We start from the raw sequence: 14,623 nt of genomic DNA, 5'->3' as shown, positions 1-14,623 counted from the left end.
AAAAAACAATTTGGGGGCTCTGCAGAGATAGTGGGGGCAGAACTGAGGAGTCAGCCCCTCCAGGGAATGAAGGAAATTGGTTCATTGCTGTAACTAAATGCCATAAATTCTTAGAAACCCTTCCCCAATTGTAGGGGAACAAAGCGTCTGTAAGCCCACCCAGTGTTAAAAAGACCTCAAACCACCACTGCCATCTCTGAAACTTATTCTAATGAAACCACTTTCACAGTAGCTCCCAGGTGAAAATGCAATGTCAGGATGGTAGCAAGTGAAACAGAGCCTGGTCTCAGCAAAGGACTAGGAATGGCTCTCACTGCCTTTTAGTTAAGAGGGGTGGCAAAAACAAGCTCTGAGGTTGCTGGGTTGTTTGGTTGTCATGGATACCTGGTCTGGATTCTGATGATGCACAAGCTCAGTGATTTACTGAGTGGATACACGCACTCTCACAGCACCAGGTGGAGTCTCACAGTGTGACACTGGAAATGAGGGAGCAAGGGTGTAAATTCCACTAGTGATCAGAGTGACATTTTCCCCTTATTTTAATAGTTTAAGGTTTCTTTGTCTCACTGTCTCTGAACATTACTATCTTACTGTTCAGCCAACAGTAAAAATGAGGGAAGATCTGAGTTGATGAAAATGCTGATTCACCCATTACCTTAGTTACTGGTGGATCGTATCAGAGCTATATCATGTCTGAAAGGACCGCCCTTCTAGATACTACTCAGGGCTGGAAAAATGTATTTCAAAAGACATTTCATGGGTCAGAAATCATGTAATGTGTATTTACAGTCTGCATGTAAATACAGTACAGCATTCTCTGTCAGAAAGTAATGAAAACTAAAAAATGATTTGAAAAAAAATTACAATCTAGACTTTTGCATAGTGTGTCTATTTTTTATAGACACAATATACTAGCGTTATTATGGAAAGGACATTAACCTGTTTCATTATGTGTTATTTCCCAGTGGATTTAGGTAATAAATAAATATATATATATTTAGAAATACAGGTATGAAAGTTCAAATCTTTTTAACTTTGACCCAAGTAGCACTGATGTTTGTGGGTGCAGCTAATATTTTACAAAATTGTTTGTGTTCTGACTTCCCAGAACTGTGCAATTACAAATTGCCCTCATAATGAAACCAGACAAAGCTATTCCCTATTATAATGCAGATGTAGCTACCAGGCTTATTACAAACATACTGTTCGAGCCTCTGAAATGTAATGTCATCCACTGCTAGCAACTTTAGCGTTGTTACTAAGGTGCTGGAACGCAGGATGCACACAGCCAGTCCCTTGTTTTTCAGCTGTAATATGAATATGCCATAAGGGACAACCGTGTGAAGGTCCTTGTTGATGATTGGCTCGCTGGTCTGTGGGAACCCTGGCCCAGTCACTTCTACTTGTATCTACTTCAGAAACACACCAATAATCATATAACCAACATATCTACATACAAAGACAAAGAAGAACAAGGATGCAAGCAGAAAACAACACACATGGCAGCATATTGTACCAATAGAAATGAAAAAGAAACCCATCACGCACAGCATTTCTTGCTTTCTTCTTCTACAGTGGCCTTCCCATGTGCTCCTGTACATGTGTACATGTGCTCCTTCCTTCACACAACTACCACGTCACTGTGCACAACCAGGTGCAATACCATGAATGAAAAAAATTAGTGAATACCATTCTCCCCAGTTGAACAGTTGAGATAACTGTCCACCTTGCTTTCATGTGTGGCCTTCATTAGATCTTTCAAGCATACCCTGGCCTTAATAGTTACTGTTACCAAATTGATTTTACTTAATTACACTATGAGTGTAGCATCTATAATATTCTGTCTATTAACAGAAATAGGAAAAGTCATAAAGTCATTACAGGAAAGAAGACATTTATCAAAGGTTTTCCTCGCAGAAATTGTACTGAATGTGACATTATGAACTAAGTTACTTTACAAATGTCATTATAAGGGAAGAAAATGGTATCAAGTCATTAATAACCTGCCATACAAAGAATTAAGTTTAGAGCAAGAATCTCAGCACATAAATCAGGCATTAGCTTACATTAGCTCTCCGTTTCCATCTGCACTTTAGACCAAGGCATTGTCATTCCTTCCAACGCAGGTGTGTTGGTATAGAAAGAGTGATCCAACAAAATACATCTTGAAAGACCACAGCTTCAACATGAAGCTTTCATGTGAAAAGCCATGTTACCAACTGATTCAAATGAGAGCTTTGACCTGTCGCCTTTCCTGTAACTAGCTGTAGAACATTATCATTTCTCTGAACAGTGATTTATCTTCTACAACAATGACCCATGATGGATGCCCTGATATTTTTATTGCAGTGTTGTGCAGATGTCTGCTCATTATATTGGTGCTTTGCTTCTTTTTTTGTTGTCCAGATTGGTTGAAAATTGTTTAAAGGATAACTTTTGTTTTTTACAACCTGGACTTTATTTGTAGCATTAAATACGACCATTTAGACACCCCGACAACTTTGGTGGCATTTGGAGTCGTTTTGAAGAAATTAGCCCCAGAAGAGCGGCGCGTATATCCGTATAATGCGAGTAATTGGGGCACCCGTGCGTAGCCTCTATAAACGCATAATCTGCGGCGAAACTCGTTCATATTCCAATATTTTGTTATGATATGCTGGCGCTATTCCCTCTGAGCCCGTGGTGGCATGTTATCAACTTCCAGTGTCTCTAGACAACTACTTCTGACGTGGATGACGTCATTTTCGAGCGCCGCGCGCTGCGAGCAACCAGCCACAACACGGCTAACTCTGCGGCGGTCGGCTAGTTTAGCTGTAGTTTGCAACTGTTATTTTTCACAAAATGGATGAATATAATGGAGGATTTCACAAAACAAACAAAACCAAGGCAAATAAACAATCTATACATGTGTGTAAGCTACTTACTCAATCGAAAGTTGTCCATTTGGTCCTGCAGGCTTTGGCTGGGTCTTCCAGTTCACTTTAGGGACACGAAAAAATGTCTCCACCACAGCCCGGTTTATCATTGCGCGGAAATCCTCCAGTGTTGTGATACAGACGTTTATTGACACATCCTCCTCTGTTGTCATCGATGAACATATCCTCCTCTGTTGTCATCGATGAACATTGTCCACAAGAACACCACCAGTTACCGTCTACTCGTGGACGCGCAGCCGTTTGTTGTTGCTTGACCAGCTGTTCCTCTCTCTGCCTCCGCGTCCTCCTTTCAACGAGCTCCTCGTCCGTGTACTCTGGCTCAAACGGTAAGGACGTCCATCGTAAACAAAGTCATGATCCACCACCTCAGAGTCGGAAAAATATTCATTCATTTTGTGAAAAATAACAGTCGCAAACTACAGCTAAACTAGCCGACCGCCGCAGAGTTAGCCGTGTTGTGGCTGGTTGCTCGCAGTGCGCGGCGCTCGAAAATGACGTCATCCATGTCAGAAGTAGTTGTCTAGAGACGCTGGATGTTGATAACATGCCACCACGGGCTCAGAGGGGAATAGCACCAGCATATCATGACAAAATATTGGAATATGAACGAGTTTCGCCGCAGATTATGCGTTCATAGAGGCTACGCACGGGTGCCCCAATTACTCGCATTATACGGATATATGCGCCGCTCTTCTGGGGCTAATTTCTTCAAAACGACTCCAAATGCCACCAAAGTTGTCTGGGTGTCTATATGGTCGTATTTAATGCTACAAATAAAGTCCAGGTTGTAAAAAACGAAAGTTATCCTTTAAGATAAGATAGATAAGACATTATTCATCCCCAGCCAAGGAAATTCAAGGGTTAGAGACAGCAGGCAATAGCAGTAGGAATAACAACAGAATAGAAAAATACAAACTAAAAAACAATATAAAAGTTGACTATAGGTGTAACTAGCTGCCACTCATGCAGCACCATCATGTTTTGACCACATATAAACAGTGTCAAACTTGTACAAATGGGGAAAACATAGATGCAAGGGGTTGGACTCATTTAAAAAGTCAGCCTTTGTAGCCTACATTTGGGTCAGGTGCAGTTCAAGTAACGCAATAACAAAAGGCTTATGGGAATGGTGAAGCAGGAACAGGCAAATCCAAAGAAATATTTCCAAACAGGCAAAAAATCTCCAAAAGAAAAGCAAAGGGTCCAGGGGAAAAACAAAGCAGTAGTCCAAAAAACACAGCGAACACTGGAACTGTACAAAATGTACAAGGACGAACTGGCCCAGACTGAGGGAAAACACTGGCTGAAATACACTGAGAGGGAGGACTAACGGGTGACAGGTGAAACAAGTCAATAATTACAAAGGCGGAAAACACAGGAAGTAAAGCAAAAGATAACACATGAGGACAACTTTCAACATAAAACAAGAAATACCAAAACCATCACATACAGATATCTACAGATATACTGCTCAAAAAAATAAAGGGATCACTAAAATAACACATCCTAGATCTGAATGAGTGAAATATTCTTATTAGATACTTTGTTCTTTACATAGTTGAATGTGCTGGCAACGAAATCACACAAAATTATAGATGGAAATAAAATGTATTAATCCATGGAGGTCTGGATTTGGAGTCACCCTCAAAATTAAAGTAGAAACACACTACAGGCTGATCCAAGTTTGATGTTATGTCCCTATAACAAGTCAAAATGAGGCTCAGTAGTGTGTGTGGCCTCCACCTGTCTGTATGACCTCCCTACAATGTCTGGGCATGCTCCTGATGAGGTGGCGGATGGTCTCCTGAGGGGAGTCCAGGTCTGGAGATCCTCCCAGACCTGGACTAAAGCATCCACCTACTCCTGGACAGTCCGTGGTGCAATGTGGCGTTGGTGGATGGAGCGAGACATGATGGCCAGATGTGCTCAGTTGGATTCAGGTCTGGGGAACCGGAGGGGGGGGGGGGGGGGGGGGGGCAGTCCATAGCATCAATGTCTTTGTCTTGCAGGAACTTCTGACACACTCCAGCCACATGAGGTGTAGCATTGTCTTGCATTAGGAGGAACCCAGGGCCAACCGCACCAGCATATGGTTTCACAAGGGGTCTGAGGATCTCATCTCGGTACCTCATGGCAGTCAGGCTACCTCTGGTGAGCACATGGAGGGCTGTGTGGCCCCCCAAAGAAATGCCACCCCACACCATTACTGACCCACTGCCAAACTGGTCATGCTGGAGGATGTTGCAGGCAGCAGAACGTTCTCCACGGAGTCTCCAGACTCTGTCACGTCTGTCACGTGTGCTCAGTGTGAACCTGCTTTCATCTGTGAAGAGCACAGGGCGCCAGTGACGAATTTGCCAATCTTGGTGTTCTCTGGCAAATGCCAAACGTCCTGCACGGTGTTGGGCTGTAAGCACAACCCCCACCTGTGGACGTTGGGCCCTCATACCGCCCTCATGGAGTCTGTTTCTGACCGTTTGAGCAGACACATGCACATTTGTGGCCTGCTGGAGGTCATGTTGCAGGGCTCTGGCAGTTCTCCTCCTGTTCCTCCTTGCACAAAGGTGGAGGTAGCGGTCCTGCTGCTGGGTTGTTGCCCTCCTACGGCCTCCTCCACGTCTCCTAATGTACTGGCCTGTCTCCTAGTAATGCCTCCATGCTCTGGACACTACGCTGACAGACACAGCAAACCTTCTTGCCACAGCTCGGATTGATGTGCCATCCTGGATGAGCTGCATTACCTGAGCCACTTGTGTGGGTTGTAGACTCCGTCTCATGCTGCCACTAGAGTGAAAGCACCACCAGCATTCAAAAGTGACCAAAACATCAGCCAGAAAGCACAGGAACTGAGAAGTGGTCTGTGGTCACCACCTGCAGAACCACTCCTTTATAGGGGGTGTCTTGCTAATTACCTATAATTTCCACCTGTTGTCTATTCCATTTGCACAACATATGAAATTGATTGTCAATCAGTGTTGCTTGATTTCACAGAAGTGTGACTGACTTGGAGTTACATTGTGTTGTTTAAGTGTTCGCTTTATTTTTTGGAGCAGTGTATCTATACTACAATTTATATATACACACATATATAAATTGTAGTTTTTGAACACCTGTCCGGCACATAGCCTAGCAGTGCTAATCAGATGTAAACTAACCAGTAGTCCATTCTGCTGATGTCTGTGATGACATCATTGTTTCCTCAAACACTCTGCTTCACATGCACACAGGGAGGCACAGAAACTTTGTTAAGATGAATTCTTAATTTAGTGACCTGCGTGTGAATTTGGGCTAAACATGTGAATGTTGTCCTCTTGTTGCATGTTAACAAGCAAGCCCAGTGGAAAATGTATGTGAGGTTTGTCAGGTCTTGTGAGGTTTTGTTATTAAGGCAGGTCTGAGTTTTTATTCTTTTATAGTAGCAATGAAAAAAACAAACAAACCCAGACAATTTAATAGTGCTGATAATAATCTGTCACGAACATCAGGTATGAAATCAGTTTCTTAGAGTAATTGTCTTCTGCTCCTCATCCTGCTGCATTGAGTGCTCTCTCTGTTTTATTGGCTGATAGTGATAACCAATCAAAACAGACCGCCAGGCAACCAGCTGCGTGTCACACACAGTTTTCTTCTTCTTCCTGAGTATCAGACAGTCAGTGCTTTGCTGCCATCCTGTGGGTCGCTGATGTCTTTTGTCTTGGAACGGAAGGAGTTAAAGTGTGTGTGTGTGTGTATGTGTGTGCCTGTGTGTGAGTGCATACGTACATGCTTGTGTGTATGTGTGTGTGGGGGGGGGGCTGTGTGGTTTCTGGCAGTCTTTGCTGCTCAGAAGAGCACTCAGTTAATGGAGACTCATAAAGGTTGGATGAAATGTGAGATGGCTGTGAGGAGATCTGGCCAGGAGGCTGCTGTGTATGTGTTTGTTTGATACTTATTTACGGTTGGTCCCAGCTTCTAGCTTCGCCCATGTGAGGATCTGCTTCTTTTCTGTTTTAGATCATGGTAAACTCAGTATCTTTCTTTCTGACTGCTGATTGCTGATTGGACAAATCTGATGATTTAAATGCATCACCTATCATCATTTTTCAGTATTTTCTTATCATTTATCTGTCAGCATTACGTTGCCCTGGCCTTGTGTGGAAATGACTGAGAGGAGCATGTTGTAGGTTTGATGTGGTGATTCCAGTTTTCCAGTTGCATATTGAGGTCAGGTCTGTGGAGAGGTAGAACCAGGGAAAAGAACAGCTCACTGACTTTTCCTGGTCAGTTCATACAATGTCATTAGCTAAAACACAGGTAGGATATGGGAATGCTACTGCTAGGCCTCTGGTAGCGTCACTCTGAAGGTCAGGTGATAGAGGAGATTGAGAGGAAACAATAATATACATAAATACTGTATATCCATTCATTTGTGTCTCAACATGTATGATTTGCTGCTGACACTCAAGTACACGTGCAAATATTAATTTCCACCATTTCTATCACCCCACTTTACAGTTTTGCTTTGGTTTCCTTGCTAAAATGTCTCTAAACAGTGCCCTCTAAATGTCCAGCCGTCATAATACAAGCTGGATAGAAGAGATGAGTTGATAACTGTTGATGAGCTTCTTTAAAACCTGAAGAACACTCACAAAAAATCAGATGTCAACCAAATTAGAATAAAGGTCACAATGTTTGACACAGGCCATGAGAAATTAGGACCCTACTGTGCTTAGAGGTTTAACATAAATATGCAGCATCTCAATATTGCCAAGTACTTCCCCTTTTATTCATCCATTTTAAAGTAACATCCATGCAACAGTGCAGCCTTTGCTCACACTTGATGATATAGATAGAATATGGCATAATCCCAGAAATAGTCCCCAACAAATGCACTATTTCCTCCTGGTCTTGTTGAGTTGAGAGCTACAGACAGGATAGGGAAGTCAGAGAGTATTGAGAGATGGACTGTTGGTTTTGTTTTTTCATGAGACTTTCTGAAAAATATAGCATAACATCAGATTCGGTCAAACCTGATGCGATTTTAAGCACTTAAAATCAATAAAACTAAATGTGATGGTAAGTAGCATTAGTGCATCAACAACATAGATTTTGCAAAAAAAAAAAAAAACTCATTTGAAACAACTATCAAATTATAATCAGTTATTTCCTCAATCAGTGCAAATGTATATGAATACAGCAAACAGCACTCACCCGTAAACCCCTGCACCTGGGCACACACACATAGACGCACACACATACGTTTCCCTTGAGATCTGTCTATTATTCTGCATGGCCTCCACCATACCCCTCCCTCTGTCCCTCTCATCCTAACACCCAACCCCCTCCTCATCCTCCTAGGGGTTGCTATGGCCCTGCCTCAACTGCTCTGGTATCCAGGATACATTGACACACTCTGCATCCTGATTGGCTGCCAGCTATGCAAGGGTGGGCACACAAAAAAGAAGGGAAGGAAGGGGGAAAAAAGAAAAGAGGGTGATCCTGGTAGTTAGATGGATGGCTGAGGCAGCACAGCTCCAGGCAGAGCACCGAACACCATTTTAGCAGGAGCTGTTAACGGAGAGAAGAGGTGGGCAGAGACGGAAAGAGAGGAGAGGAAGAAAATAAGCCAGATAGAGAATAAATGGCCAGTTGGTTTGAGAGATAGAAACAGCTGAACGTATGTAGGCTACGGTAATAAGAGAACAAGCTGGAAAAGAGGACAGAGGGGTAAAAAGAAGAGGAAGGAATAGACAAGGAGACATGAGCATCAGCAGGAGAGATGCAGCATCCTGTCGTCTGTCTTTTATCCTGACATCCTGACTGGAAGAGAGACAAGAGGAACCAAAAAGAAAAGAAAGACTAAATTGCTGGAAATATAAAGAAAAAAGAGAGGGGCGGTGCCTATTCCTCAAAGAGAAGAAAAGGAGTAAAGGAGGACGGGGGGATGTTCAGCACGTAATACTCAAATAGCTTCACAGAGCACGGATTCACACACACGCTGACACAGATAGGCGCCCAGCCTCCACCGGCAGGCCGGGGCAACACCGGGCATCGGCAAAGTGGCAGGAGAAGCAGAGGAGGCGACCGCCGGAGCCGAGCGGAGGAGGAGAGCAGCGCTAGAGGACAGCGACGGAGATAGCCGAGGAGGAGGACGAAGTGACGCGGTGTGGTGTGGAGGCTCGGCGCTGAGGGAAAGGCGACGGGGGAGGGCCAGCGGTGCTGAGGAGGAGGAAGAGGAGGAGGCCAGGGGACTAATGGCTCGTGGCAGCGGCTCAGGGAGGTGGAGCAGGCAGAGGATGGGATTCTTCAGCGCCATGCTGCGCTGCAACCTCCCCCCAGAGACTCAGAAGGTGGTGGTGTTCCTCATCATGATGCTTCTCATCATCATCAATGTGGTACTCATGTTCCTGCTGGCCTTCCAGTAGAACGTACACACAGACCACCACTCTCTCTCACGCACGCACAAAACACATACACACATGCATACACACACACACATGCTTCAAGATGGAGGAAAAGAGCAGATAAACTGAAACACAGAGGCACCAGGGAGCAGAGGACTGCCCTGTTGATGAGAGGGACTGCTGGGATTGATGGGTGTCCAACATGGCAGCACAAGAACACAGGTACAACCAGGAGGAGAGGGAAAATCCTTTTGTGTGAGAATGATGATGTGTGTACATTTGTGTCGTGGGAAACATGTAAACAAGAGGAATCTGCTGTATATGAGCATAGGAGCCTGTAAAGGGAGGCTTTTTTTTTCCCGTACCTCTAGTAATGACTGTGATTTGTCCAGGCTTTGACATACCTGTCTCGATGACTTCAGTCTCCACCCCATTACAAGGGTGCTGATGGTGTTCAGATTGTGCTATTTGAAGGATAAGGCTTATGCTTTTCTATTATTGTCAACAAATTCCATAAAATGATCCAAACTAACTGTGTGTTAGTCTGTCTCTCAATACTGTGTGACTTTCCTACCCTGTCTGTGGCTCTCAGCCCTAAGCCCCTTGGTTCCAACTGAAAACATGAATCTTTAAAAGCATCTCACGAATACATGCTTTCATTTTAAGAAAGGTTCAGTCATTTCCTTATACAGCTGGCCAACACTTGGACGTGGGATTTGTTGACTTAAAAAAGAATATTGCCAACCTTACCCGTTAAAGTACAACACCAACATATCCTATGCTGCTGTGGATAATTCACAGAACACACTGTTTTTTTCATCTGGAGTGTTTATTTGGTATAAAGTAGTTTGCAGTACCAAATCAGTCCTTTCAAAGCAACAGTAGTATAACAGAGTACTTTCAGGTGATGTAACACACTCTGCGGTGACCCTGTTACTGCTCCTCAGCTCTTAGATAACTATGGCTGATTGTGTTCAGAATATAACGTGGCAGTTTGAACAGAACTGAGTAGACAGCTTTCATTTGTGTGCTGATCTGATCTGCCCATGTTATTACTGATTTGGTGCCATATTATGATTTAATATTATGATCAATGTAATATAATATCATAAAAATATAAACCTGTTAGTGGTGTGTTAGCACCCAGACAGCTAACCATTTCTGGTAGAAACTAGTGTTTTGAGTGACTGTACTCAGACATTAGCTGCTGTTGCCATATTGCTAGATTAGCTTGTTGTACAGCAGTTTGTCCAGGTAAACCGAGATGACATCTCAGGAAGCAGTATTTGAAGAGAGGGACTAGAACAAAAGGGAACAGTCTACTGTCATAGTAACTTTCATTTGGAAATAAAGAGATGGCATTATTGACAATCTCCTCACATCAACTTCTTCCAGCCTGGTTTGTCAAACAGATGTAATTGATACTGTAAAGACATTTCACATAACCAATATGTCTTCTGATATAAAGCTCTGGACTCTGGCACCATATCATAGCAGAAATCCACCCACAATTTTAAAAAATTACTGCAAAAACTTTTACATATCACAAAAATTATTTAAAAAAATCTCCTGATAGTCATCATCAACTAACCTGCCAGTGTGTCTGCATCATTAGCAAGAACAATGATACTGTATCATCGGACAAATGGATACTGCTGCATTTCATTTCAGTGATAGTAGATTAATGCTTAGTGCTTCATAAAACAGCAAAGCAGATGGACATGGAAGTGAATTTCTGAGAGCAGCAAAGCGGAAATAGACATAACATGTGACTTGCATTTGTCTGTGCAATTAGCTATTATCTAAAAAACATTTTTATTTTTTTTCACATTCTACAGTATCTTAAATGTAGGTTAAGCCTCTGTTATGGCACAACTCTGACAGAGGTGTTAATTGTTCTAAAGGAATTTGCCAAGGTTACACTGCAAGGACAGGATAGTAGCAATAGCAGATCTGACACCTTCAAAAAAATCAGGTGTTTCAAACTCTGATTTCTTGACGGGGTTGCTTTAACACAAAGGGTGATTTTTACAACATGAATATGAACTGTATACACTGTCGAGGTGAACAACTTGTCTTTCCCTCTCTTGTTGCTACACATGTTCAAAGTAGTATTGTTGCTTGTTGTTATATTCCTGGAGAATAGCAGCTTTTACAAGTGAACAAGGAAGCTTTACTTTAAAATCCACAAAAACAACAACAATAAAAAATCAATTGTCCACCTTTCTTTGCACCAGGTGTGACTGCTGCTATTCCCGCCTTAAGTGTCTATGTTGACAAGTTGCACAGTTGCACACGTATCTTGCTAAATGTGAAATGGGAAAAGTCTAAAAGGGAAATAATTAAACACACAAACTGCTAGAGATAAAAGAACAGTGAACGTCAGAACTTCATTAAATAGATTAAACTGAAATATGCAATGTTCAAGTTACCTGTGTCTGCAGGAAACTGTCAGCCATCAGAATACAATAAGTCAATGGTATGTTGTTTGGATTGCCCTCGTGTTAATAAATAACTTATTTCAGCCTTAAAAATGGATGGAAATTTACACACTTTACATTTTCTTTGAGTAAGTGGCTGCAGAAGAAACACCAAGTTGCTTCCTGTTGCTGAGCTCTTTACCCCAACACAGTGGCTCCTCACATCGGGACACCTATACATCGTCACTAATTTAGAGCTTTTTCAGAGTATCACTTAAATACATCAGTTGAATTTACATGACTCAGATATGAAGTAAACGTGTTGCATGAATTAAATCAAATACACAGTATTTTTCAGGTATAATTCAGGTCCAAAATGTGTGTATGTATATGTGCCCAAAAAAGCTTATGTCTGAGCCACAAGCCCCTCAGAGCCAGACAAAACCTGTTTATGCCCTGCTCAGCTGCTCACATTAAAATCAGGGGGAAAGGTGACAAGGGTGCAGCTGCTTGTGTGAGTGTGTGTGTGTGCATATTAACCATCGCTGTTGTCATAGTGACCCTTAGACCAGGGCTATATGCGCTGTCATGATGCTCAACCTGCGTACGAGAAGCTGAAAGTAGCTGTTTACTATCATAACATTTAGTAAGAGAATATTGTGGTGTCATGCAGCCAAAGAGGAATCTGGAGAGAAAGGCAGAAGAGAGGCAAGATGGTGTGGGTGTGTTGCTTAGCAACGTCCACTGCTGTTTTCCTCATCGCTATGATGGATCAGTGGAGCTAAGAAGAATAACATGACTGTGTCTTTAACACCACTAGTGAGGTAGTGTGAAACACCATCTCTGAAAGAGGCGTGCAAAGACGAGGGATGGTGGGCTGATGTGGCCCAGCAGAATTTGTGTTGCCTCTGCAGGAATGAGAGGCTGAGCAGGATAATGGATGGCCCCTGTGGAGCCTGGGGTCATATGACCACTGCAGTGCCTTCATCAATAACACTGGTTCTGTCTCCTTCTGGTATCACTCTGTCTCTGTCTCCCTGTATCTCACACTCCTTTTCTCTCCACTGTATTCGTCTTCTTCCACCTTAGCGCCTCACTGATTTCTCGCTCTGCACTCGACGTCAGTGTGTTTATGTGTACTGAATTTTGGGCCTGCTTTTAACCTCATGACATCAAAGTAGAATGCAGGGAACACACCTTTGTGTCCAAAGGTGTCCCAAACTAGGGATGTCAGCCTAACACAGATGATTGCCTGTATATTCGTGCAGGTGTGGGGCCGCAGGGATGACATGAGAAGACCAGTTATCCATTACATTTTGTTCACCTGCCACAAGCAACCGACTCATGAAGGACCCGCCCCCATATTTTTCTTATCAAACAGAAAAATACACCTTCTGAATTCAAGTTACTCTTTTTCATTAAACTAAGATGAGCTTAATTGCCTTGTTAACTCATTGTGAAACATACTTCATTCAAACTTGACAGAAACAAAATAAAACTGTCTTGGTTAGTCTTTCCACTGTTCCAACAATCACCAGCTTTGATCTGGTTGAGATAAACCTCTTGATTCACAGAGTTAGATGTGAAATCTTTCCCTGCTGCCTCTCTCTGTCATTGCTGGCCTCTTTGTGCTGAGTGAGAGTCTGTTGCTGAGCAGCGGCTCTCACTCATTCTTCAGTGGCAGACCATTAAATCAGCAAAATAAACGACAAAATTCATCCCCAACAAACAGCTAGTGATGGACTCAGCCAGTCGCCGAGAGCCAATATGTTCATCCAGTCACACAACCTTTTCCCAAACCCATATTTGACACTTGTACTGTCAAGTACACAATGTACTCATGTTGAAAGTGCATATTTCTGGCAGTTATAAGGCTAACTGATACTACTAACACTAATACTTCTTCCTCTAAGAAGTGTGTAAGTGGTTTGAAGAGTGCACTGAGATAGTGTAATGTTACATCAGTAAACCACATTCTTTGTCATTTTAGTGACTGGTAGTTGTGCCGAAACAAGTAATAAACTTAATAGAAGGCTGACCTCTCTTTCCTCTGTGGTGCTTCCTCTGCAGCTGATCAGTGATGGCAGCGTGGTGTATGCTGAGGCCCTCTGGGACCACGTCACCATGGACGACCAGGAGCTGGGCTTCAAGGCCGGTGATGTCATCGAAGTAGTGGATGCCACCAACAAGGAGTGGTGGTGGGGTCGCATCATGGACAGCGAGGGCTGGTTCCCTGCCAGCTTCGTACGGGTGAGACAAACTCTGTCCAGACTACGGGAAGAGACAGGAATTACTCACCATACAGCTTTTAATTACACTGATTACACTGACAGACTGAGTATATGATGCCTCCTCCTGTTATCAATATTTGTGTAATCAGCAAAATTAGGGTTCTGTTTAGTTTTTTGTTTGTTTTTTGTGAATCCTTCGAGGATCAGTCTGTATTTAGATCCCCATTATCTTACAGAAAGTGGTCTCTGGTGTACCCGGGGTCCTTACAAAAAAAAAAAAAAACAATAAAAAGACTCAAAGTCACATAGTGTCAACAAAAAAGCTCAATACAAGTCAAATACATAGATCAGAAATCAAGAACAAAATTGGCACACACCCACCGCACCAAAAAATAAAGAAAGACAAGCAAACAGCTTCCAAAAACAGCAACAATAAAATAACACCAAGGTAAGACTCATCAATTTCTGCTTCTGTAACTTTTTGAAAAAGGATCTGTTTTTAATCTGTCTGATGTTGGGAAGTTATTCTTCTTAAAAATCCAGCTGGCCTAAGCCATTTTGCAGGCTTACCAACGTCACCCGCACAAATCTGTATTGCCAAATCATTGTCGTGGTCCAGGCATTGGTCAAAACCAAAATATATCCAGAGGCAG

The 14,623-nt window shown here is 42.8% G+C and overlaps 1 protein-coding gene across 2 annotated transcripts in view; it reads left to right on the top strand.

Annotated features, from left to right (window-relative positions):
• Positions 1-14,623, top strand: part of arhgef4 (Rho guanine nucleotide exchange factor (GEF) 4) — a 67,965-nt gene that overhangs the window by 43,266 nt on the left and 10,076 nt on the right. For both annotated transcript variants that reach the window (XM_041961279.1, XM_041961278.1), the window contains exon 5: positions 13,810-13,989. In XM_041961279.1, coding sequence (XP_041817213.1) covers positions 13,810-13,989 — 180 coding nt within the window. The remainder of the gene's footprint in view (positions 1-13,809; positions 13,990-14,623) is intronic.

The sequence above is a fragment of the Chelmon rostratus genome, chromosome 20, assembly GCF_017976325.1.
Source record: "Chelmon rostratus isolate fCheRos1 chromosome 20, fCheRos1.pri, whole genome shotgun sequence".
Classification (NCBI taxonomy): domain Eukaryota; kingdom Metazoa; phylum Chordata; class Actinopteri; order Chaetodontiformes; family Chaetodontidae; genus Chelmon; species Chelmon rostratus.
Note: the sequence above shows the minus strand (reverse complement) of the source record. Positions and strands in the feature narration are given on the sequence as shown.